The sequence below is a fragment of the Pezoporus wallicus genome, unplaced genomic scaffold (genome assembly GCF_028554395.1).
Source record: "Pezoporus wallicus isolate ANWC-B61680 ecotype Strahan unplaced genomic scaffold, APGP_CSIRO_Pwel_v1 contig_8376, whole genome shotgun sequence".
Classification (NCBI taxonomy): Eukaryota; Metazoa; Chordata; class Aves; order Psittaciformes; family Psittacidae; genus Pezoporus; species Pezoporus wallicus.
Genome location: NW_026641603.1, coordinates 581,908 through 606,277, shown reverse-complemented (window position 1 = coordinate 606,277; position 24,370 = coordinate 581,908). Strand labels below are relative to the sequence as shown.

Genomic DNA, 24,370 nt, shown 5'->3' with positions numbered 1-24,370 from the left:
AAGCTGATGGCAGTTGGGCTTTGACCTGGCAGGGTTAGTATTTAATACCAGGTTTTTAGGACTTTAAAGATGTTCATGGTTATGTCAAGAGTTTCCCATCCTGAAATACCACCAGAGGAAGGTGTCTGTAATTGCTCTAATGCTGCAGTATCCAGCTGTCGTTTAACTAGGATTAATTATGCCCATTATTAAGCCCAGGCTGGCTGCATGTTACAGGTGTTGGAGGCCATTTCTGTTAAGAGTTGACATAAATCCTCCTGTGAAGTAGAGCTCTGCTTCATGTGTATTGGGTGAACAACACTGGACTGAGAAAATTGTTGCTCAGCATCCTGTGTGATCTTAAATTTTTGAGCCTGTTTTTCCTTTTCTAGGATCTGAGTAGCCCTAACCAGTATGATACTGGAGTTGCACTGACTGGCTTGTCATGTTTTGTTACTCCAGATCTTGCCAGGGACTTGGCAAATGACATCATGACGCTGGTGAGTTGATAAGGTTGAAATCACTTTTTCCTGTCATTAAAGATTGTGAAATAGTTCAAATCTGGTAAATGGCTGTTAAATTTAGACTTGTTCCATGTAAAATCTTGATGCTTTGCCTTTACAAATCTTAGTTAGCTCAAGAGGGTTACCTCAAATATTGCTGTTATTTCTAGTGATAACTGACACTGTTTTGCTCTGAGCTCAGAAAGTAGTTGAGTCTCTTTGAGAGAGTAGAGTGGACATAAGGACCTTGAGCAGAGCTGGAAACACAGATTTGCTTAAGAGCCTGACTGCAATTGTTTCCTGAACAGATGTCTCATACAAAGCCTTACATCAGGAAGAAGGCAGTGTTAATCATGTACAAAGTGTTTCTGAAATACCCAGAGTCCCTCCGTCCTGCATTTCCTCGCCTTAAAGAGAAACTTGAAGATCCAGATCCTGGTGAGTGCGTTTTAGGGAATTAGTTCTGCTCCAAAGCATGTACATAGGTCTGCTTTTGGAACTTAGGGAGAGAAGAATACATGGGAAGTGCTGTAATCATCTTTTGGGTGCTGGTTGGCCTGTTTAATGGGTAGATAAGCACATAGAGTTTTGACAGATGTTGCCTTATTAAATATCCATTCTTTAAAAGGCCTTCAAAATTATTACTTCGAACTTGAAGCTATTGAAGCTGTGTTAGTGGATTAACTTTTTCTGGAACAAAGCTATTTAATTGTTTGTTACTTACCTTGGCTAAACTTACTTACTTGGCTATACTTGAGGGGTTGGGGTTTTGTTAGGGAGAGGTAATGAGGCTGATCCATTCCTCTTGGATCTTCAGCTGCCCTCATTCTGAGGGTTCTGCACTAGAAGCTTCAGTTACAGTGAAGGTGTTGATGAGATTTCTGCTTTTCCCACCTCTTTCCCAGGTGTTCAGTCTGCTGCAGTAAATGTTATTTGTGAGCTGGCTCGACGCAATCCCAAGAACTACCTTTCCCTTGCTCCCCTCTTCTTCAAGTTGATGACGTCCTCTACCAATAATTGGGTTCTCATTAAAATCATAAAACTGGCAAGTATTCTTGAGGGGTGTTTGCAGGATTTGGGCTCTCACTGAAACACCTCGGGTGCAAAAACAGATTTCTTGCTTGGAGGTGTAGTTGCCATGAAATCCAAATACAAAGAAACCAGGAATATCTTCTAATGTTTAACATAACCCAAGAGGGAAAAGCATTTCGGTATAGCTTGGTTTAAATATAATGAGCTGCACTTGAAATCATGCTTTTTATACTGCTTAAAAACAGCTATTAAATCACTTTCTTGTCTGCACTTTTTTTAATAGTTTGGTGCTCTTACTCCATTAGAACCTAGGCTGGGGAAGAAATTGATTGAGCCTCTGACCAACCTCATCCATAGGTATGTATGAGAGATGTCACTGCTTGAGCAGCTCAAGCCAAACTGTTTCTGTCTGTCCTCCTAGTTTACCTTTAAGGCTGATTCAGAGCAGACCATCCAGCAGCCTTGCATCCAAATACCTAAAGAGGGGTTTTTCAGCAGTGACAAGTAGATACAAATTCACCAGAAACAGCAGGAAGATGAACTGTATGTCTTCAGTCCTGCCTCTGCTTTTTCTCCCCAGTTCCCACAGTAGTCATTCATTTTCTTGTTTGTGAGGACTTCACCCTGTTCAGTTTGGTCTCCCTTCAGTAATTTGGGATCTCGGTATCACGTCAACACAAGGCAGACTACCCCTGACCATCACGAAGTGCACAGGGAACAAAACTGATGGTTTTTGTTTGAATGTGCTGGAGTCAGTTATCCAGTGTGCTGAGTGACCTTCACGGTATCGCTGCTGACGTCTGCCTCCAGAGCTGTTTGCTCATTGCCTCTGCAGCCCTCCCTTCTGCAGTCTGCTCCTTTACTTGTGAGGTTCACTGTGTTTCCCTCTTGTGTAGACGAGGATTTCTGAGTAGCTCTGAAATCCTCAGAATTGCATTATGTGTGTGTGTTCAGCTGGCAAAGGTTGTCTTGAATTTAAGTTTTGGGGCAAATCATATGCTAAAACTGGGTTGCTCGCTTATAGCAGGAGCAAGTGTATATGTGCACACCAAAGGAGGCTGCTGCTTATGTGTGACTTGTTCCCTTTGGAGAGGGAGACTTGAGAGGGAGACTTTGGAGAGGGAGACTCCATCTGCTGCCTTCTCAGGAATTTTTGACCTTGGACAGAGGATTTAATTTGATCCTTGGACAAGATTGCTTCAGTGCTCAGTAACTGGTGCTGAGCTTTGGAGTGACCACTTCCTTCCCTGTTCCTTGTGTTACAGTGCTGGTACTGTAAAAGTTTGGTTTTTAAACATTCAGTTTAAAATGAATGTTCGCTCCTTCTCCCAACAGTTATCATTTCATCTAGCTTGAAGGTACATGGACCAGAATACTGCAAACTTCTTGTGTAACTAAAGGTGTTAACTAGCTCCAAGCTACTGCTGACAACTCTTCAAAATGTGCCCATTTTATTCCTTATTTAAAATACCTGATTTCTGTTTCAGCACTTCAGCCATGTCTCTCTTATATGAATGTGTGAACACAGTAATAGCAGGTGAGAACTGAAATTTGTAACTTGGAAGCAAACCATGATGAACTTTGTCATCCATTAACACCATCTGTAAACCTTTTTTAACTTAATGTGTTTGATAACTGAAATAAGTCACCTGGCAAACGTTGATGTGTGTTATTGCATAACTGTTACTGAAATCCTTTGTTATCAGTCAAGGCTAAGTTAATACAGCTACATTGTATTTACTAAAGGCTGAAAGGATGAACAATGGGTGATTATTTGTATGCAAGCTCCTAAATGTTGCTAAAACTAGGAATTAAACCAGCAGCATAATTAAATGACTGATGCTTCATGGAAATTTGGACCACGTTTTCTTACGTGGTGAAGGAGCAGACTTATTTTTTTAATGCTCCAATTTCACAGCTTAAAAACCTGATGTAATTCCTTAAAGGAGGTAATTGGAATCATTGATTAACAGTTTCAGTTTCTGGGGAAGGGATGCGAATTCCATAATGAGGAGTGAGAGAGAAACAAAGCTAGAAAGGGATAAGACAGCATTGCTGCTCAGACTTGGCGCTTTTCATGTCTTAGTGTGGAACTGGAGCGTTATTGCCATCCACAGTTGGGCCATTAGCCTGCCTCTTGTGTGTAGTTTGGATAATGATGCAGGAACTTGCTGTACTGGGTCAGTTCAAAGAGGAAAGGGTGATCTGTCACTCAACTCTGCAATCATTTTGTTCCTTGAGGGAAATGTGAGATGACATGATGGGGGGAAAAAATTCCATTCTGTTGTGGATCAGTGTGTGCTTCCCTGAGACACAGCAGGGATATTCTGTGGATTAAAGGGAAATTCAAACCCCCAGTGCACCTCAGGTGCTGTAATGTAAAGCTCAGAGTCAGAAGGTGAGATGGGAAGCTATGTGCCTGCATTAGAGCAGCACCTTGCCCCCTACCAGCTCTCTTCATGACCCAAAACCAGAGCATCCAGCCCACCTTCTTTGAAATGGAGCCCTCATTATGAAGAGCAAAATGCCACTGTAGTTATTAGTCACCAGGGCCAGCCTGTGTGACTTGCTCAGCATTGGTGCTGGCTTGGCTGTGCTGTTTGACAGCAGCAGTTATCAGTGCAACAGCACCTCTGCTGCAGGGCTGCGCACAGCCAGGGCTTTACAGGCATCCAATGGAATCAACAAGGGGACCTGATTTGTGCCTCCAGTCTCTTGCTGGCTTGATTAAATCTAATTACATTAAACTCCAGGATCCATTGCTGCATCTCATTACATTATGGAAGTGCCTGTGTAAAAATTCAGCTATACAGTAGCTGATGACACATTTACAGTCTTGACTGCTATGTGATAGCAGTAAAACAAATCTTTGACCTGGCTGTTGCAGCAGTTCATTCCTTCACACTTTTATTCTCTGCACTGCTGTTATTACTCTTAAAGAATATGAAGCTATAGTTTGTCTCCCAACTTTCTCCCCTCTAAAAATCCAAGCAAACAGAGAAACAACAAAATCAACTGGCATCTTTCCTTGGGAGCTGAGCTGGCTGTTGACTGTTAGTGCTGCATTCATTCACAACACAGGAATACTAACTGAAATGTGTGCTTATGTGTTTCAGTTTTGATCTCTCTCTCCTCTGGGATGCCTAATCACAGTGCTAGCATCCAGGTACAGCACTGGGGTTTGGTGGGGGCTGTTTGTTCTGCTCTACTGTGTAACCCGAGTGCCATGAGGAAAGTGGATTATGTTCCTCTGCCAGAAGTTAAAGCAGTAGCTCCCTGAAGCACTCTTGCTCAGGTGGAATCCTACAGACTGAAGCATTTCCTATACAAATTACCTAATTTCCTTTGCTCTAAAATGAAGATTCTTCTCATTTAGAGTTTTCCTGACTCCTCCTCAGCTGCTGCTGTCAATACAGTCATGCAGGGGTTCCTTTTGTTTTGAAATCTGTTAATGCAACAAGACCCTCTTCCCTAAAGGCCCTAGTCTTGGTCAGAATGCTTCCTGCTGTATTGAGTGCATTAATGTCTTTTAATTAAGGCTTTTAAAGCTTGGAGTAAGCATGATGTGGTCTTTTTTTTTCCAGCTTTGCGTTCAGAAGTTAAGGATATTGATAGAAGATTCTGACCAGAACTGTAAGTATGTTGCATGTCTTCTGGAAGCTTTTAGCAACCAGCCACTGGGGAGAAACTGCAGTAGTCTTAGAGGCACGAGCTGTTCCTCTAAACAGCTTGTTCAGTGTCCTCCTGGCCGGTATGTCGTGAACGATTGCTGGGATTTTGAATGTGGAGATAAATTTTGATAGTGAGCACTTCTTTATAATGAGCTTTTTTAAAACCCAGTCATATTATTGCTGCTCTTTGTGGTCTTGTGAATCTAAATCAGTTCTCTTTTTCCCTGCTTGGGGTTTTCCCTTTGAATGAACTTGCCGCTTGGAAAGTAGCGAGGGGTGTTTGGCAGTGTAAGCATAATAGTAAAATGCAAAAGTGAGCACTTACTTATTTTAGTGACTGCAAAGAGCACTGTGAAACCCTTTTTTGTACTAACCTTTTACCTGACATCTGAGTTTTTCCCACTGAGAATAGGGCTCCTACTTAATACACCAGTCTTCAGTGCGTGTTCATTCTAGGATGCCTATTCTCAAGCCCTATAGTTTCTATATATTACATATTTTCAAATAATTGATAAAACTTGAGATGCAAGATGACTGTGATTAAGATTATATGTGTAATTATGTGCCTCTGTATGGGATTATGAAATGAAAGACTGTATTCTGTAATGCACTGTTTCTCCAAAATGCTTTTTCTCACCATAGACTTTTATTCAAGTGTATTTCAGTAGAAGCACGTAGTATCAAGATCTCATGCTCAACACAAAGCAGTGTTTCTATATTTGGAAGGAAGTTTTATTTTGTCTTTCACAGTGAAATACCTGGGGCTGCTAGCTATGTCCAAAATCCTGAAGACACATCCTAAGTCAGTTCAGTCTCACAAGGATCTCATTCTCCAGTGTTTGGATGACAAAGATGAGTCTATCCGACTCAGAGCTTTAGATCTCCTGTATGGTATGGTATGTTGCTGCTTGTATTTCCTTTACTCTCCAGCCCTGTGACCCTTTATGAGGCTGATGCTGAAGAAAAACCCATGCAACTTTCTCTTCCCTTCTCCTCAGTAGTCTTGTGATAACAGCTCCCTGATTCTGGCCCCTATGATAAGTAAAACATCTGGCACGGCATGGTCTTGCATACTTGCTCTTCTTTAATAACAACACTGAAAAGAGATTTTCAGGTTCCCTTTTTGGATTGTGATGGAAGCTGAGTCCTAGAGGGGTGGTTCTGATTCCTTGTTAACACATGACACAGGCCCATCAAAGAGCTAGGAGGTGTTTTAATGGGATTAAAAGGACTTGACAGTATGGGAAACAGCTGTTGTGGTTCAACCATTCAATAACTCTTTAACAGGTATCAAAGAAGAACTTGATGGAGATAGTGAAGAAACTGATGATCCATGTGGATAAAGCAGAAGGGACGACATACCGGGATGAGCTGCTGACCAAAATCATAGATATTTGTAGTCAATCCAATTATCAATATATCACAAACTTTGAATGGTCAGTGGTTTTATGTGTCATTTTTTGAGATCATTTTGAGCAATGATAACGCTTGCTTGTCTGCTGATAAAATTGCATCCCTTTTACTTTTTGTAGGTACATCAGCATCTTGGTGGAGCTGACCCGACTGGAAGGCACACGGCATGGGCACCTTATAGCAGCTCAGATGTTGGATGTAGCCATCAGAGTTAAAGCTATTCGTAAATTTGCAGTTTCTCAAATGGCCATGCTTCTGGACAATGCTCATCTCATAGCCAGCAACACCCAGAGAAATGGGATCTGTGAGGTGCTTTATGCTGCTGCTTGGATATGTGGGGAGTTCTCTGAGTAAGTGTGTACACAAAACCTGACACACTTTGAGTGGCTTCTTTCAGACAGAGATTCTGGTCACTGAAAGGTGTTTCTGAGAAGGATAGTTCAAGAATATGCACCCTAAAGCCAACAAAATGATTGCTTCTTTCCTGCTCCTTTAGCCCACAGACCATTCAGCTGCTTCTAGACAAGATGGATGCTTCACTGTGAATATCTGGTCTTTTTTCTTGTCTCTGTCTCTCTTGCCCACTTATTCAGGAAGTCACAGTTGTAGATATAAGCTGCAAGAGCTTAAGACTTTGAAGGATCTCCTTAACAATTAAGGTCTAATCCCACTTATATCATAAGGAAGATGTCCAGTCATCGTGTTTGACTGAATCAGTTTTCACTCCCCTCCCTGTTTTGCCCTCACTGAAAGGTTTATGCAGAACCTAATCTTCCTGAGATTTAGAAGTTGTTTTTTTGCTCTGAACTTCTTTGTGCCCACAGTAGCGCAGTTTTCCTTGTTCTTATATCAGCGTTGTCTTTTAGTTTAAGTAGATGGGGTTTGTCTCTTGGATGTGTGAACATACTCTCTGTTTTCAGTTTGATCACGTTTTCAAAACTCAAATCTTCTCCGTGAAGACTGAAAGGTTGAAATTTCTCAGTTGCTGTGTTTCATCTGTCCATTCTGTCCTTACAGGCACCTCGAGGAAGCAAACCAAACTCTAGAAGCAATGTTGAGGCCTAAAGTGACAACTCTCCCAGGCCATATCCAGGCAGTTTATGTGCAGAACATGGTGAAGCTTTATGCATCCATCCTGCAGCAGAAAGAGCAAGCTGGGGAGAAGGAAGCAGCTCAGGAAATCACGCAGCTGATGATTGACAGGTTGCCTCAGTTTGTACAGAGCGCAGACCTAGAAGTTCAGGAGAGGGTAAGAGACCAGAAGGACTTTGGAATTGATCATACCATGTTTCTCATTCCTCTGAAGCAGATGTGTAATGTTCTGTGGCCATGCACGTTCTATATGAGCTGTTATTGATGGCGTGGCACTTGAATTCTATGCTTGTGTAACTGTGTGAAGCGAAGCTCTAGAGCTGCAGTAGGAATGGTGGTGACACTTCAGGTCAGAGCTCAGGTTCTATTCCAGTTAGATACCACCTCTGAAAACTGCAAGCCTTTCACTCAAAGCAATTTAAATTTAAAATGATTCAAGCACCTAAGGACACAGGAAGGGCACAGCCAGATGAGGGGGTTACCAGGGATTAGTTTGCATTTGCCCTAAACCTGCAGTTTATGCTACTTCTCTTAATTCCCTTAATGGAGTAGAACAGTTTCTCTTCTGCTGACTTGCATTGCAGTTTGATTTCTTTTTCCTTTGTTCAGTTTGTTGATATTAATTTGCACATTACTTCTGCTTTTGTTTTTAGGCTTCTTGCATCTTGCAACTAATAAAATACATTCAGAAGCTACAAGTGAAAGAAGTACCAGTAGCTGAGGAAGTAATAGCGCTGTTTGCTGGTGAGCTGAACCCTGTGGCTCCTAAAGCACAGAAGAAAGTACCAGTTCCAGAGGGGTAGGGTTCCTTCTCTCTCCCAAAGCCTTATTTAATCCTTGAAACTCTTAAATAATAAAGCTAAATATATAATGAGAAGCACTGAAATACTCAGGGGTACTGAGTCAAATGGTTTGTGTATTGCAATTCTTCACCAGGTTGGACCTTGATGCCTGGATCAATGAACCTCCATCAGACAGTGAGTCTGAAGAGGAAAAGCCCAAAACAATTTTTCATGATGAGGAACAAAGACATTCCAGACATAGGCAGCCAGAAATAGATGAAGAGGAGCTGGCCAGAGTGAGTGAATGTTAAAGTGCTTTTCCCTGCATAATTCAGTAGTGATGTTGTAAGCAGCTGGAGCTGTTGTGGATTCTCTGTGCACACAGAACCACTCTGCTTTCTACAGCTCAGGGAATCTGATGATCTGATGTGAACAAAATACATGTATTTGAATACAGGTGCTTTTTGAGGCACTGTGCAATATATCCAATACAGAGTTCTCTTGACAGTCCAGCTTGTCCAGATGGAAACAAGATACTAAGAAAGCTTGGCTCTTGTGAGGAGTTCTGAGCTCTTGTAAAAAATGTGACCTGTGAACTGTGGTGTCTAGTGCGGTTCATTTGAAGCACAGGGCCTTGAGGATGGATGCTTGTGCTGGGCTTTGCTGCTATTTGATATTTTACACACCTCCATTGGTGTACTTCTGTTGTTCTGTGTGCTCTGTACCAGCAGAAGCAGCAGCAGCAGCATCTTTGCATGTGGACTTCAGCAGCTTCTGTGTATTCCTGTAATGTGACTGTTCAGTGGTCATACCACCTTTCCTGCTTCTGGCCTTTTTCCTTTCATAAAGAAAACTCTTTATTGATAAAGAGCTTCACTTCTTCTCTTTGCAAAAATGAAAATGGAAACGTCTGAATTGCCATCAGAATCTGGTCTTTGGGAGTTACTGTCTCTATCCTGCAACTACTATCTCTAGTCTACAATTAAAAAGCAAAGAAAGGGTGTTCTAAGGACTGTTGGTTACACTAGTGAAAGTACCTGTAGTATATCTTGTAACTCAAAACTGGTTTATCATACACAAGCCGCTATGCTGGAGTCTTTTTGCAGGTAGATGTGTATTGTTCCAAAAATTCATGGAGATTGCATTTTGCACTTTGATGCCTTTTATCTCTCCTTGCTTACAAACAGGCATTCTAACTCCAAATCCTCTTTTGTTTTAGCGTCGAGAAGCCCGGAAACAAGAACAGGCAAACAACCCATTTTACATCAAAAGCTCTCCTTCCCCACAGAAGGTGAGTGAGTGAGTCTGTCTTGCTGGCCTGGTAGAATTGTGTGAAGGCTCAGTGAATGTTGGAGCTACAGCTTCCCTCTGGGCCATTCTGATTATTCCCACTACAGTTCTGATCACTTTTAATAGTGTGCTGACTGCAGTGGCCACCGACTTTCTATAAATAAGTTTGTGTTAAGAAACTCACAAATGACCTTATGTCACAGGAGCATTCTAGGAATCTCTGGGAGACCTTCAGCTTAGGAATAAGGAAGTTTTAATTGTCCCAGCTCCCATTACACAGCAGTTTGGAACAGTCTGAATTAACTTGTCATGGAAAGCACAGGGTTTAGATGTCAGCAAGGGCTCTCTAAAAGCTGTAGAGAATCACTTCTCTGTGCCTTTGTGTCACAAACTCCTCTGCAGGTGATTTGTCCCAACACTGGGTTCAGATTGCTGGGCACTTCATTAAGAGCAGTGCACGAACATGCAGTGTGTTTTATAGATCGAAAGGTCCTTGTGGTCTCTTAACATCTTTTTCAAGGAAGGAACCTGCTTTATTCCCTGTGTATGCTATGGACTGTCCCATTTTCCTCAACTCAAATGTCAAAATTTGCCTTTTGAAAGTTACTAGAAATAAAACACAAACCAAAAACTCTTCAGAGTTACAGCTTCAGGACAGCAGCAGGTTAAAAAGCTGGAGCTAAAAGCGAGGTCTTCTGTGATAGCTATCAACTGGCTCCTGCTGTCACATAGGATTTAGTGCAGAGCTATTCCATTCCTATCCTTTAAAATGTTCACTTAAAGGATTAAAATGCTTGCTGTTTCGAAATGCATCTGTCTATATAGGTTTGTATCTGCCAGTGCTCAGAATGTAACAGATTTTCCTTTTCCCAGCGATACCAAGACACTCCAGGTGTGGAACATATTCCTGTGGTCCAGATTGACCTTTCTGTCCCCTTAAAAGTTCCAGGTAAGTGCAGCTAATCTTTAAAATTAATTACTGAAATTCAGTTAAGCAGAAGTGATAACTCCTTCTTAGGAATGCTTCTTGAAGTGTTTAAGGGCAAGGAGCAAGCATACCTTCATTAAACTCTTAAATGCATTCTCTGAACTCGCATGTTGAAAACAGTACTTTGCAGTCAAGTGCAGTTCCTCTCGAGACAGAAAATTAGCAGAAATTCTGTGATTAAATATATTATGCAGCCAAGTCTGTAATATCTGAAATAACCACTGTTGTGTGTAGGTAACAGTCACCTTTGGAATGTCTTAAAGGGCTGATGAAGGTGGTCGGGAGACATTAAGTGGAGTCTAATGGTCGAAATACTGTTTTAATATGTTTCAAGTGTTGAAAGATAGTTGTGTATCTAAGGAGGAGTTTGGTATAGCACTGAAAAGCTGTTGATATACGTCGCAAGTGATGAGTTCTAAGTGCAGCTGTTTAAGGTTTACATAATAAAGTGTGGAAACTTGTCAATATTAGTACAGAAATGGTTCCAATTCTATTTAAAATATCGTTGTTTAGATGCAATGTAATCTAGTTAATGTGGATGAGAGTCAGGGAGCAGGATAGAGCTCTATCCTGTTTCTGGAGAGATGGAAGTACAGCCGGTGGTAGAGGGGCTGTGAGACGAGAGGGGAAGCATGATGCGGGAGCATGATCCTTCTAATTCTGAGCAGCTAGAAGTGAGGTTCACTCCTGACATATTGTTTCAGTGATCAGTGTCCATGTGGACTGTAGCCTGAAAGCAGTTTGGCTTCCTCTGCAGGAATGCCTATGTCTGACCAGTACGTGAAACTGGAAGAAGAGCGAAGACATAAACAGAAACTGGAGAAAGACAAGAAAAAGAAAAAGCAGAAAAAGGAGAAGAGGGGTAAACACCATCGCCATAACTCCCTGCACACAGAGAGTGAGGAGGACATTGCTCCAGCTCACCACGTCGATATCATCACAGAGGAGATGCCAGAGGTCAGTTGTTGTGGTTGGTGGGCAGAGCTGTGGGGTTTGTCTGTGTGCTCTTCTTGAGAGAATTTTCCCCCAGAACTGCCAGCCAGTCTGTATTGTTGCAGTTCAAGAGCTCTGATTTCTTGTAAGCTGTTCAGGAAGTGACTGATCCTCAGCTGTCCTTTGCAGCAGGAGAAGTGATTGTCTCTGTGCACGAAAAGACAAAAATTGCCACTGAAGCTATTTAAAAACCAACCAAAAAACCCCAAACCCAACAAACCAAACAATATGCATTTCTGCTGTAAAAGGAACTCTGTCCAAATAGTGACTTCATTTGTTATGCTCTGCTGCTTCACTTTGACATTAACTTGCTGTCTAGTCAGCAGGTTTGCAGCTGATTGTAATTAATTGTGCATGCTAATGATGTCATCTGTATTTGTTCCTAAAATTTCCTTTAATCAAAACCCAACAGCAGCAATTCAAATCCTGCAGTTCATGAAGAATAGTATTTTCTGTTCTAAATTAATCTTATAACCAGATGCTGCATTACAGTGCATTTGTTCCTGTAACTTACTGTGACTGACTGCAGGCTGGCCTGTTCCAGGGTTAATCTTAAACTGGTTTGGGTGATGCCCCATCCCTGGCAGTGCTCAAGGCCAGGTTAGATGGGGCTTGGAGCAGCCTGCTCTAGTGGAAAGTGTCCTTGCCCCTGGGTAAGCTGGATAAGCTTTGAGGTCCTTTCCAACCCAAACCATTCCATGATTCTATAATGTAAAGCTTTAGGTCTGAAGTTGCCTGTGGTTTGCTGCTTCAGTGGATAGTCTCTTTATCTCTCCTGCAGAATGCTTTGCCCAGTGATGAAGATGACAAAGATCCCAATGATCCATATAAGGCACTTGATATCGATCTGGATAAGTAAGTGACAGCTTTGTATGTGAATTTACTTAATTACTAACCAGAATGCATGAGGGCAGGTTTGGGTCTGAACAGGCAAGGGCACTATGTATCTACAGTCCTCTAGGTGAGACTAGTGTTGCTGTGTCTTGGATGTAACCTCAGATGATCACCCAGGTGTGGGTTCCCACTGTAGCATAGCTGCTGAAAGCTAATCTGCTGCAGTAGCAGGGGGCTTGGGAAGGGCAGGAGAATCATTTTGTGTCCCTGAATGGACTTGGAAAGCCCAGGCAGTGTGGCTGGGATCAACTATGAGAGAGTTAGTGTGAGCTTTGGGGGTAGCGTTATCTCTGCTCTAACCCACACTGGCACCGTGTGACCTGCTTTCATCTGTGTTCATCTCAGATCCACTGTGACCATGGCAAGCCTGTGTGCTCTGCACTGTGATCATTTGGCCAGTAACAGCCAGTTCATAGTATCCCCATTGCCCTGTGGACAATGGGTGGTTCCACTGCTGAAAAATGCTGTTCTAATAAGATTGACTGAATGAACTGCCCATCGTGACTTCGACCAGAGTCTGGTCCCCATTCAGCTACTGGAGTTGTTCACATATGAGCACCCCAGGCTGCAGTGCAGCAGACTCTGGGTCCCTGCATGCCATGTGATGATTAGCAGTGGGCTGTTAAGTATTGCGCGTAGAGGGGTTTTAGTTGCTGTTGTACAAAATAAAAACAATAAAAACAATTGCTGATGTATGGTCCATGGATGCCTCCTGAGAAGTTCTGAGGCCTGTGCAGGCACACGTGTGCACATGTAGTACCTCTCTCTCTGCTAACTTAAAGTCTGTACCATTCTCTGCAGTTCTCAAACCAAACTCTACACCTCAACAGTGTAAACACTGAGCACAGCAGTTTCTGAACACTGGGCTCCAGGAGGCATCTTTGGACCTCTGTATTGTTTCCATCCATTCTCCTTCCATTTTGTAAGAGTCAGTGTGCTCTCCTGCCATGTTTTCTCATGTCTCTGTCCTCTCTCTTTCTTTCTGTGCTTGCACTGCTATGTCTGTGTCACGCTCACATGCAGTCTGGTTTCAGGGAAGCCTTCCAGGTAAGAGCACATACATCACTATCAGCGGTTGACCTTTGTCAGGTTGGCTGATTTCAGTGGACAGCAGAAATACTTGAAGGGAGGTGAAACTATTGAAATCACCCTCAAATTTGTGCTAGATCGTTGACTTCCAGCAGCAATCCCCATTCCTGTACAGGTGTATGGGAGGTAGCTTAAAGACGAGATCTGTTTAGAGTTCACACAAGACCCATCTTGTCCTTAACAATATCTGTTTCAAAGTAAAAATGCATTTGGTCTGGTGGTTCTTGAAATACAAGCAAAAGATTAAGGCCGATGAGGCCATTACAAAAATTCCTGAACTGGTTTTGCTGCTCAAACATGAAAATTAATGTGATGTAAAAGTGGTAGAAATAAAAGAGGAGGCAATGAATGAACTTCTCATTGGTTTCTGGACAGTGTTTGACAAGAATGGAGAAATTCCTGTGGTGTTCCCCCCCCCTGCCAAGTAACAGGTTTGGGACAGTGTAAATCTGAACTAGTGCTCATGGAAGCGGATGTCTGAAATTAAACACAGCTTTTAAAATGTAATGGTAGGGATTCATAGCATTAGCTTCCAAAATCGAACAGTTTCTTACTTTAAACAGTAGCAACAAACAACGTGCCCTGTTTGAGCCATACTGTCATTCCACTGCTTGAATTTCCTCACTGTTGCAAATGCTTTCTACTGGTGTTTCACTTCTTCACTCTTTTGAGAGTGGTCCCACAGAAGTGCAGCATGTGTTACTCAGCCTGCAAGTCTGTAGTGGGAGCTTTTAGGAGTGATCAGGTGTCAGCAAGAGCTTGTTTCTGTCACCTTCACCTTCACATTCTTAGAAACCTATGATTTTCTAATTCATAAGGGCAGTGCCTGCAGTTATATACATAAACTTCAGGTACAGTTGTGCCCATTTAAGATTCTGGGGGCTAACTCTTTAAAACCAAACCATGCCTCGTCTTGGACACCAGGCAGATAATCTGAGCTAAGGGAGACTGCTTGCAGAAGGATAATGGGCTCTTTATTTTTAAGACCCTTAGCAGACAGCGAGAAGCTCCCAGTGCAGAGACACAGGAACGTTGAGACCCTGAAGTCACCAGACTCAGAAGCTCTCCTAGTAGAGAAGAAGAGCAAGAAACCCAAAAAGAAGGAAAAGAAACACAAAGAAAAGGAGAGAGAGAAAGGAAAGAAGAAAGAGAAAAAGGTAGTACAGGAGGAAGAGGAAAAAAAGGTAATTTGCCAAGGCTTGCATTGTCCCAAAAGTGCTGTTATGGGCCATATTTACTGCTGTGTTCTCTTTGTTGCTTAGGAACAGTCACATTTGGCAATACAAACAGCTGAATGTTTTCAACCTTTCCTTAATTTTTTACAACTGTAAAAGCAGGTATTTAAAGATTTCTGTTGATAAAAATAACATTTATTTAGCCTTCTAAGTCAGCAGAATTCTGCTTGCTGCTGCCTACACAGCAGATCTGCCAGATTTAATTTGGAAGCGGAGTTTTCTGATATTTGATCTGCCCTTAAAATGGGGAACTCTTTAGCAAAATATCAGGAACTCCCTTTTGTTCTACATCCTATCCCACCTATACTCCAGAATCTTTCAGTTATAAAACTTGATGATTGTCAGTTACTATGAAGATGTGAAGTGTCCTTCTTGTTAACTGCTGTGCAGAGATGCCCTTCTCTAAGGGGCAGCCAATGTGCTTTGAATACCTGTAGGTACTGTGATTTGTAGGTGATTTGCAGTTACTGTCAGTTACGTTCAGGTTTGGGAGTGTCCTCAAGAAGCTTCTTGAACTGTTTGCTCCTGGATGTATTGCAGATCTGTATGTGAGCATTCTGGAGTGATGCCTTACCAAGAAAACTTCAGGTGTTAATTTAATTGATGACTTTATTTTTGTTAGGAACAGTACCAAACCAACCATAATGGTTTTGTTTTCTCTTGGAATTCAGGGGGAAGACTTGGATTTCTGGCTCTCCACTGCTCCACCGCTTGCTTCCACTACCCAGCCACAGGTAGACATGTTGCCACATCACAGGAGGCCTTTCCTTATGCCTGCATCTTAGCTGGGATATGAGTGCTCTGTCATGCTCTGGGAAACAAGGGAAGGCTGGGCTTCATCGCCTCAGCTTAGTGCTGCAAAGCAATGACATTTTATCTCCCCAGTTTAATGGGAGGTTTCAGGCTCATTCTGCTGTGCAGATCAGTGGATAAAAATACAGATGCAGCTACAGGCTTGGTGGATTTTAATATTATTGGTGAGGTTTAATGTTAGGTTACACTATGGTTTTCCTAGTGTGAGCTAGACAATATTAATAGACAAGGGAGACACAGTCTGAAAGCAAAAGCTTAATGAATTTTGATGGGAGGTTTTAGAGGAAGAGACAGGGACTATAAGGGGATGGGTTCCTTGGAGGAAGTCTATTTAATCTTGTCCTCAGGTGGTCACATCAGCTGGGTTTCAAAGGCATGAAATGAAGACTTGATACCACGTTAGTCTAATGTAATTTTTGAAGTAACAATCTGGGGGATTGTCACTGTTAGGTTTTCTTTTGGTGTAGGATTCAGTTGTTCCATTAGTGTCATAATCCTTCTGCTAATGTACTCAGAGTGAGCCTGAAGTGGGTGCTGCCCTTGTGGCTGAACCTCAAGAGATAAAAAAGGAAGAAAAGGAAGAGCAAGAGGAAGAGGAGGATGATGAAGGAAAGGTAAGTGGTTGAAGTTGCTGACACCCTTAGCCATGTTCTCCTAGTGTTCCCTCAAAGAAGCACACAGGAATTACCAACAGCATCGTGTTCCTTATAATAACCACCTGCAGATGGGCAGCAGTGGAATGCTACATCCTTGAAGAGCTTTAAATGTTTCATAGGAAGAGGTTTGGCTGTTCCTTGAGCTGAGAGTCAGGTCACAGTTTTAAAGCTGAGCTTCCAAACTGTTGAAGAGATTTGGCTCCCTGCTGATCCCAGGCTGCTTTGGGTTAAGGTGTGGTGAGACCCAACACAGAATGATGGTTGGGGTTTAAGGAATGGGAGCTCTCTTTTGGGTTTCTGCAGTAGTAGGGCTGCAGAGAGTCTGGAGTTGAAAGGTTGCTAGGAGGGGTCATGATGTAATGGCTAGAATTATGGGGTTTCTTCAAGGGTTTCTTGTAGTTTCTTGTTTTTCTTGATAGAAATCCTCCAAACATAAGAAGAAAAAGCACAAGAAAGAGAAAGAAGAGAAATCAAAGGATAAAAAGAAATCCAAAAAGAAGAGTCATCACAGCGAGGAGGAGACAGCCGAGTCGGTGCAGAACGGAACACTAGATGATGAACCACTACCAGTGAGTTCCTGTGCCACTGGCAGCCCTTGCCTTGGGGAAAAGGCAGGAGCTAAACTGCTTTGGGAAGAAGAATAATGTCTGCTCTTTTCAGTACAAATAGTTACATTACAACTGTTCTTTCTTTCTTGTTTTTCAGCCTATGTCCAGTTACCGCCTTCTTGCAGAAAATCCATACATTAAAATGGTGAGTGTTTTGGTGGTCATTTCCAGATGTCTTCTCTTTTTGTGCTCTCTAAGAAAAGAGAGGATACCCTGGGGATAGTATAGGGCTTTATGTAGACAGCATTTAACTGAAGAACTGTTAAAATCCCAAGGGGCAGAAATACAACAGAGCTCTAGTTCTCTTCCTTAAGTGGGATCCCACTTAAGTTTTTAGGTTGTTATTTTCTCACTACTTAGCAGCACTGTGGAGCTGATCACCAGTGTGCTTTCCAGTACCCTCTAGCTGTACCAGATGACCTTTATGAGGCTTGTTTTCTTTGGTGCTGTGCTCTGCTGCTTGAAGTTGCTGAATCTTTCATGTGGCTTTTTTTCTTTCATTTGCAGACTTACGATATTCAAGGAAACCTCCAGAATGATAGTCAAGTTACTGTCTCTGTTATCTTTGAGAACAAAAGCACTAGCTTCCTTAAGAGCATGGAACTAAATGTCCTGGACTCTCTGAACACGAAAATGCTCCGACCAGAAGGCTCATCCGTACACGATGGGATACCTGTGCCCTTCCAGCTACCCCCTGGTACGCAGCTTTGCACAGGGTTCTTGGAGTGTGTCTAGTCCTGCACTGCCCTCCTGTGGAAAGAATTATTCCTGCTACTTGCTGTTTTCCAGAAAGGCTCTGCCTGAGTGTTCCTGGGCTTTCCCACAGTTCACTGGACAGGATAAGCCTCCTTACAGTATGGCTGTAAATGCAGGTGGTTCTGTATGGCAAGCGCCAAGCCTAATGTAGGGCTGGGACTCAAAATGTCTTGAGTTATTTTTCAGGTGTCTGCAGGCTGGCACGCGTTTTGAACATGCCACCATCCCCAGGAATCTGAAATTCAGAAGGAGTTTGCTATGAGATTTAAAAGGAAACAAAGTTCATAGGTTCATGAGCCATTAGAATCTGCTCTGGATTTATTCTCAAGCTATCGTTTTAATGGCAGAGGCCATATGCAGTGAAAGTTAGTGATAATTTTGTATTTATTTGGATGGGGAGCTGAGCCCCTAGGAAATATTAGATGCAGATGAAGGATAATGGCTTCACACGTAGTACAGTCAAACCACTGAACTGCTTTTACCTTCACTTCCTCTGAATTCTGACCCAGCTCACAGAGGTCATCTGGGATTAAGTGGCTTCAGGGAGTATTTTGATCCCCCACAAAAAGCAATTGGGTATTCCTTTTTCATTCTGTAGAAGGCAGATCTTGACACAGACTATGTATACTAATAGAAAAACAGTGAAACATTGGAATTCAGTTTGGTTCTGACAAATACTTAGGAAGCTGTGTGTCTTTCCAGTTACACAGACAGTTGAAATCTATTGCCACTGTGACATACTTTGCCCTGACACTCACTCAGTAACCTCCACCAAATGCCAGCTATCGCTGCTGCTTTCCAACACCCAAGAGCTAAGTGCTGAAACACAGTAAAGTCACAACAGGATTTGTGCATCTAACTCTTCCAGCTCCATGGAAAACGTTAAACTTTGGCTCAAAAATAGTCAGCGCATAAAGCTTAGCTGCTACTGATGGGTTTATTCTAACCATTACTTAGAGATGGAAACCATTTTCTGACCTGACTTCTCCCTCTCCTCTCTTCATGCTAGGAATCTCTAATGAAGCCCAGTTTGTGTTTACACTTCAGAGTATTGTTATGGCTCAGAAGTTAAAAGGAACACTGTCCTTTATAGTCAAAGTAAGTGCAGCTTTAAACTCTGTGCTTCTGCTTCCTTTGGAACTGCATAAGGGAGCTTGACTTGGGTGGAAAGCACTGCTTTAGAGCTTTTTTTTGTAGGCATCATTTCATCCCTGCTGCACCAGCCCATTCTGTGATGTGAGAAGTATTTTTACATGACATCTTGTGCAAAGAGTGTCCTGAATACTGCGTAAGCATGCCCTAAATTGTCATTGCTGGCAGTGTGTGAGCAATGCAGCCTGAAACATATGCCACGTTGTCAGCTAGAAAATCACCGCAGTGGTGCATCTGCTGGGGAGAGGAGGTCAACCAGCTAGGGAGCGGTACCACCCAGGCTGTTTGTTCTGATCTCAGGTGTCCAAAGATCAGTTGGACACTACTTCCTGGTAGAAGCCTGGAAAAACAGTAAGAATTAGGTATAGTTAATAAGGATGGAAACCCAGCCCAAGAGTGAGGTTAGCTGAAGGCAGTGTTTAATGAGTATCAATTTGTACAAGACTATATGGGTTGCTGATCTTATTTCACTACAATTTATTAATGAAGGAGCTGCATGAACAGCTTGAAGGAAGTGAATGGAGACAGTTGTGGCTACTTCTGGGTCAGCCATGTTCTTTATTTTAAGGGTTTCTTTAAAATAGTATTTGAGTCCTGTTTTCAGTACCTGAGAACCTGGGAGAGTTTAACTTCTTATTTTGCTTGGGAAACAATGAACTGTAAAGCCACATCTCCAAGTGTTAGTTTAAACTCGGTCTGCTCAATGTATTTCAGCAGAGTGCTATCAGAAATGCAGCACACTCCCTCCAGTTGTGTCCATTACCTGCTGTAGGGCTATGTATCGACCCAGCTACCCACATCTTTCTTCTGAATGGCCCAGTCTTGTAGCGTGATGCTTGTTCTCAGACTGATCCTTCAGGCCCAGCCAGGGTACATCAAAGGGAATTGAGCCCTAAAGTCTTCCTCGGTGCCTGTTTGGTAGGTGGGGGTGGTGCCTCCTCGTGCTGCCTCAGGGCTCCCATTCATCTCCTTTCCTTTGACCTGTTGCAGAATGATGAAGGTTCAACCCATGAAAAACTAGATTTCAAATTGCACTTCAGTTGCGCTTCATACTTGATCACGACGCCTTGCTATAGGTAAGTGCCACTTAGGGAGCACAGCACTGGTGCTTTTGCCACCCATGTGAAGCTGAGCTTTGGCTGCAGGGCATCTCTGTAAGATACACAGCATGCTTTTGACTTCGGCTGCTTGTGATTGCTTTGGTTACAGTTTGGTTATCTTATATAATGTTTGACTTCATGAACTTATTCATTCTGAAGAAGGAGCTGTGTGCCCTGTAGGCTGGCAGAGGTCCTGTGGAAGTAGCTCTAGTTGAGGTCACTCCAGTCTGGAGTATGGTTCCCACATTTGCTTTAAACCCATTTTTGTAGAGCTTGGAAGTACTTAGACTTCTGCATCCTGCAGTGTCTCAAGGTCTGCATGGGGTTAATGTGGCAGATTTCACTTGAATTTCTAGTTGAAGTGTTTCCTTTCCTTCCTGTTTTGCAGTGATGCTTTTGCCAAGCTCCTAGAGTCTGGAGATCTGCACATGAGCTCTATTAAAGTAGATGGAATTAGCATTTCTTTTCAACATCTACTGGCAAAGATCTGTTTTCATCACCATTTTTCAGGTGGGTCTTCCTTGATGCAAGCCTTCTGCAAAATCCTACATTCTAAGGTTCCCACTTTGCTTGGCCAGTGCAACGCTCTGTGGCCTCAACAGTGACAGAAGGAGGTGATGGCCAGATTAAATAAATTCAGGAGAGGAGATTTTTCCAGGTCTGTAACAGATCAAAACATGGCAGTGCTCTTCAGAGCGAGCACTCCTTCTGTCCCTGTGGCTTTCCTCCAGCCCAGCAAGGCACGTGCCAGGTACCACGGGAGCAGCTTGCTTATAGTCAGGGCTGTAACTGTTCTCTGAAGGCTGTGTTTGATCTCCAGTGCTTCAGCCTGCCTCCTCCCCAGTGCTTTGTTTCAGTAAAGGAGAGCTCAAGCTATTCCATTTTGGACTTAATAATTAAAACATAAGTACTGGATGAAGCAAAACAAATGGCTGTTTCATCATGCTCTGCTTGAACTCTTTGGATGTTGCCTCACTGAAAGTGTTTCTGGGGAAGAGATCTACGTTCTGATCAGCAATTTTGCCACAAAACGGTTGCAGCTTACTTAAAATACAAATGACTTAACCTCGTGATTGTGAAATACCCCAGAGAGGAGCCAGGAGGAGCCAGGCACATAGATCATCTTAACCCTGACTTCCTCCTCCCCTCCCTCAGTAGAAACTCCTGTTCCTTGAGGCCAGGGAAGGCAATAGTTCCTCTTCATGGGAAGCAAACCCTCTATTAAAAGTTATGCCACTAAATGAAAATTCCTTTTCTCTTTATAGTTGTGGAACGCGTTGATTCGTGTGCATCCATGTACAGTCGTTCTATCCAAGGCCATCACGTCTGCCTTCTGGTAAAAAAGGTGAGAGCATTGTAACACTGAGGCAAGACTGAAGGGAAGTTGCAGCCTTCCTTGGCTTAGAGAGGGGGAAATCCTCCTGTCTGAATCCCCTGGGGACACCATGGGCAGATGAATTCATCTGGCTCATGGAGCACTTTGCACTGAGCTGCTACCACACTCATAGCTCCCAGTGGGCTCTCTGTTGCTCAGCACATACCCGCTGGGCAGTAGCAGTGTTGGTGGCTTCCTCGAGCTGTCCCCAGGGTGTCCTCTCAGCTGAGCCTGCTCTCATCCTGTGCAGGCTTCACTGGTTGATCCTAATCCCTGAGCTTGGCTGCAAATAAAATTGTCCCCTCTTAGAAGAGGAACTGACTGATTTCTCTTTTCTTTTTTCTTTCCAAGGGAGAGAACTCTGTATCCATAGATGGGAAATGTAATGATTCCACCCTGCTTAGCAACTTGTTGGATGAAATGAAAGAGACATTGTCCAAGTGCTGAATACTCCTTACAAATACTCCGACTGCAAGAAACACACCTAACGTGTAAAGACGAGCAGACCCAAGTGTTAAGTTTCTCCCTCGTACGCATGTACTATCCTGGGGCACGTGCTTTTCAGTTAACTCCACCATTGTTTGCAGTTTAGACATTTTAAGGCTGTATGTTACCTTTTTATTTCAAAACTTTTTACAAACTGTGGTGTTAACCCTTTCTAGCCCAAAGAGACCCTGGTGACATGACTGGAGGAGGGAGGGAAGGGCGCTATTTATTCAGCAGCTCATGATGATCCATCCCATAAACTTTGCTGTCTGCGTGGGACAGTGGAATAAGCAGAATTTCATCAACAGTAGCACAGTGTTGCTTGTGCTTATTGCCAGGGGAGGTTGACTTGATACTTAGCCATGGAATGTGTCTTCAGGGCTGCTGTAGTTGATGTATATTTCTAGCAGAGGCTGGTGCTGGACCTGAAGGCCTCTTTTGTTTTTTTATATATATATGATTTATTATTATTATTATTACTATTATTATCTCAAGATCTGTTGTGATCAGCATATAAACATCCTCCATCTCCTTGAGCTAATCCAGATGAGCCCTGTGAGAACTGGGATGTTTGACTTTCTGTTTATAGTAGTTGCCTTGAGCCTTAACCTTCTTTTAGTGACAGCTGAAAGAGTAGAGAGTGACTGCATGGACAGGCTGGAAGTGTCACTGTTTGGTCCTCTGCTCCCATTGCCCACCCCTGCAAATGGAGTCTCTCATGCCTCTGCCCTTTGAGCAGTCTCTGATGATGTGTTTCATGAGTCCACTTCGATTTCACATTCCTAGGGTGTAGCACGAAACTGGAAATCCAAGGGGGTCTGTTCCTGCTTTTCTATCATTTCGCTCACCAGCTGAGGTTGACCACTGCCAGGTTGGAGAAACGTGCCCACGTGTGTAATCCTTTGTGCTCTGAACAGTTTGGAGGTACAAGCCCTGCTCCCCCTCTCATCCCTGCAGCATTCCACAGCCCTGCCCTTGCAGTGCCTGTGGATTGAGCAGCACAAGTGTACCTGGATCCCTGCTGGGGGCAGGAGGAGGTGTTGGTGAGGAGCTGCAGGCCTGCTCTGTAGCAGGTTCCTTCAGAGGGAAGAAACGGAGGGTCCACAAAGTGAAGCCTATTCTGCACTCTTGGAATCTTGTGGAATCACTGACCAGAAGGGGATGTTGCTGTGTCCTTTACAGTGATGCTGAAGTGATGTCCTTCTCCAAAATACCTTGCTTTGTATTTTATCCTCCTCACTTCCACTCGTTTTACTTTTGCTGCTCCACACCCAGCAAACTGAGAACACACTTGAACGGTTTTGCTTTGAGCCCCGGGGCAGAGAGCTGTGGGTTGCTGTCACCAGGAGGGTCCCCAACGAGGGTTGTGTTGGTCTGTGCCTCTCCAGCACCACCACCGCGAACTAAACCCCATGCAGGCCACAGGATGAAGTGTTGATCATCTCTGGGTGAATGTCCTGTACTTGTGCTCTTCACCCTCTTCCCACATGAGGGTGTTCAAAGGCTCTGGTTTTATTTCTAGGACCAGCTTCGTGTTCTGACCGTGCTGCAGGAGCTTGTTTTCCCTGCTGGCGAGGTGGTTTAGTGTGGGTCAACCTCCCCTAGTGAGCCCGTTGGTGTATTAGAAACTGAACATATTACAATTGTCTTCAAGGATAATGTTCCTCAATTAGTGTTTGGGGTTTTTTTTAATTCATGGATGAAAACTGTCACTTTAGCATGTAGAGTCTTCTCTTACAGAATCCTGTGCAGTGATTCTAGACTTTTGAAACTGTATGATGTGTTACATTCACAAATTGATTTGCTCTCAACATTCCCTTAAAAACAACAAAAAGAAAACGAAACCAACATACCACAAGCTGCTGTAATGATTTTGTGTCGAGATGATCCAATAAACTTTCAAAACAAAGTTCAATTTTTGGCTAACCAGTCGTTCTTTACAAAACCCTCACAGTTTGCATGGACCCAAAGCCACGACATGAATTTATCCCAGCTCTGAATGCTCCTGTCTGGAGGGGGGGGGAGAACAGAGGAATCTTGCTCCAGTAGCTTAGGAGGAGGTAAGGACCCCACTCTGTGTCCCAAACATATTCTCATGTTTGGGATGATATTCTTATGTTTGGGATGTCCTTCTGGATGTGAAGCTGTTCAAGTCCAGAGGAGGCCATGGAGATGCTGCAAGGGCTGGAGCAGCTCTGCTCTGGAGCCAGGCTGAGAGAGCTGGGCTGGGTCAGCCTCGAGAAGATAAAACTCTTCAAGGGGAGACCTTAGAGCAGCTCCAGTGATAATAAAGTAGGATAAAAGGAAATGTATTCTATTTCTTCTAATCTTTTTTTCTTAAAATAGAAGAAAATAGAGTAACAAAAATAGATAAAAAGTTAATAAAGGAAAATAATAGAATAAATGGCAATAAACGAGCTTTATAAAAGAAAATGCAATGAAGGGGAATGCGGTCAAACACCA

General features: G+C 43.1%; 2 protein-coding genes across 2 annotated transcripts in view; one reads left to right on the top strand and one right to left on the bottom strand.

Moving 5' to 3' along the window:
• Positions 1-23,822, top strand: part of AP3D1 (adaptor related protein complex 3 subunit delta 1) — a 38,984-nt gene extending 15,162 nt beyond the window's left edge. The window contains exons 5-32 of the mRNA XM_057424525.1: positions 372-479; positions 791-920; positions 1,388-1,527; positions 1,798-1,871; positions 3,002-3,051; positions 4,631-4,680; positions 5,099-5,147; positions 5,936-6,081; positions 6,473-6,621; positions 6,718-6,948; positions 7,616-7,847; positions 8,344-8,489; positions 8,627-8,768; positions 9,692-9,763; positions 10,636-10,711; positions 11,508-11,707; positions 12,525-12,598; positions 14,712-14,910; positions 15,633-15,695; positions 16,290-16,388; positions 16,850-16,999; positions 17,136-17,183; positions 17,546-17,735; positions 18,804-18,892; positions 19,937-20,022; positions 20,435-20,556; positions 21,312-21,391; positions 21,773-23,822. Of these exons, the coding sequence (XP_057280508.1) occupies positions 372-479; positions 791-920; positions 1,388-1,527; positions 1,798-1,871; positions 3,002-3,051; positions 4,631-4,680; positions 5,099-5,147; positions 5,936-6,081; positions 6,473-6,621; positions 6,718-6,948; positions 7,616-7,847; positions 8,344-8,489; positions 8,627-8,768; positions 9,692-9,763; positions 10,636-10,711; positions 11,508-11,707; positions 12,525-12,598; positions 14,712-14,910; positions 15,633-15,695; positions 16,290-16,388; positions 16,850-16,999; positions 17,136-17,183; positions 17,546-17,735; positions 18,804-18,892; positions 19,937-20,022; positions 20,435-20,556; positions 21,312-21,391; positions 21,773-21,868 (3,291 nt within the window). The 3' untranslated portion in view covers positions 21,869-23,822. The remainder of the gene's footprint in view (positions 1-371; positions 480-790; positions 921-1,387; positions 1,528-1,797; positions 1,872-3,001; positions 3,052-4,630; positions 4,681-5,098; positions 5,148-5,935; positions 6,082-6,472; positions 6,622-6,717; positions 6,949-7,615; positions 7,848-8,343; positions 8,490-8,626; positions 8,769-9,691; positions 9,764-10,635; positions 10,712-11,507; positions 11,708-12,524; positions 12,599-14,711; positions 14,911-15,632; positions 15,696-16,289; positions 16,389-16,849; positions 17,000-17,135; positions 17,184-17,545; positions 17,736-18,803; positions 18,893-19,936; positions 20,023-20,434; positions 20,557-21,311; positions 21,392-21,772) is intronic.
• SF3A2 (splicing factor 3a subunit 2) overlaps positions 1-24,370 on the bottom strand; it is a 160,226-nt gene that overhangs the window by 114,130 nt on the left and 21,726 nt on the right. The gene's annotated exons all lie outside the window — the stretch shown is intronic.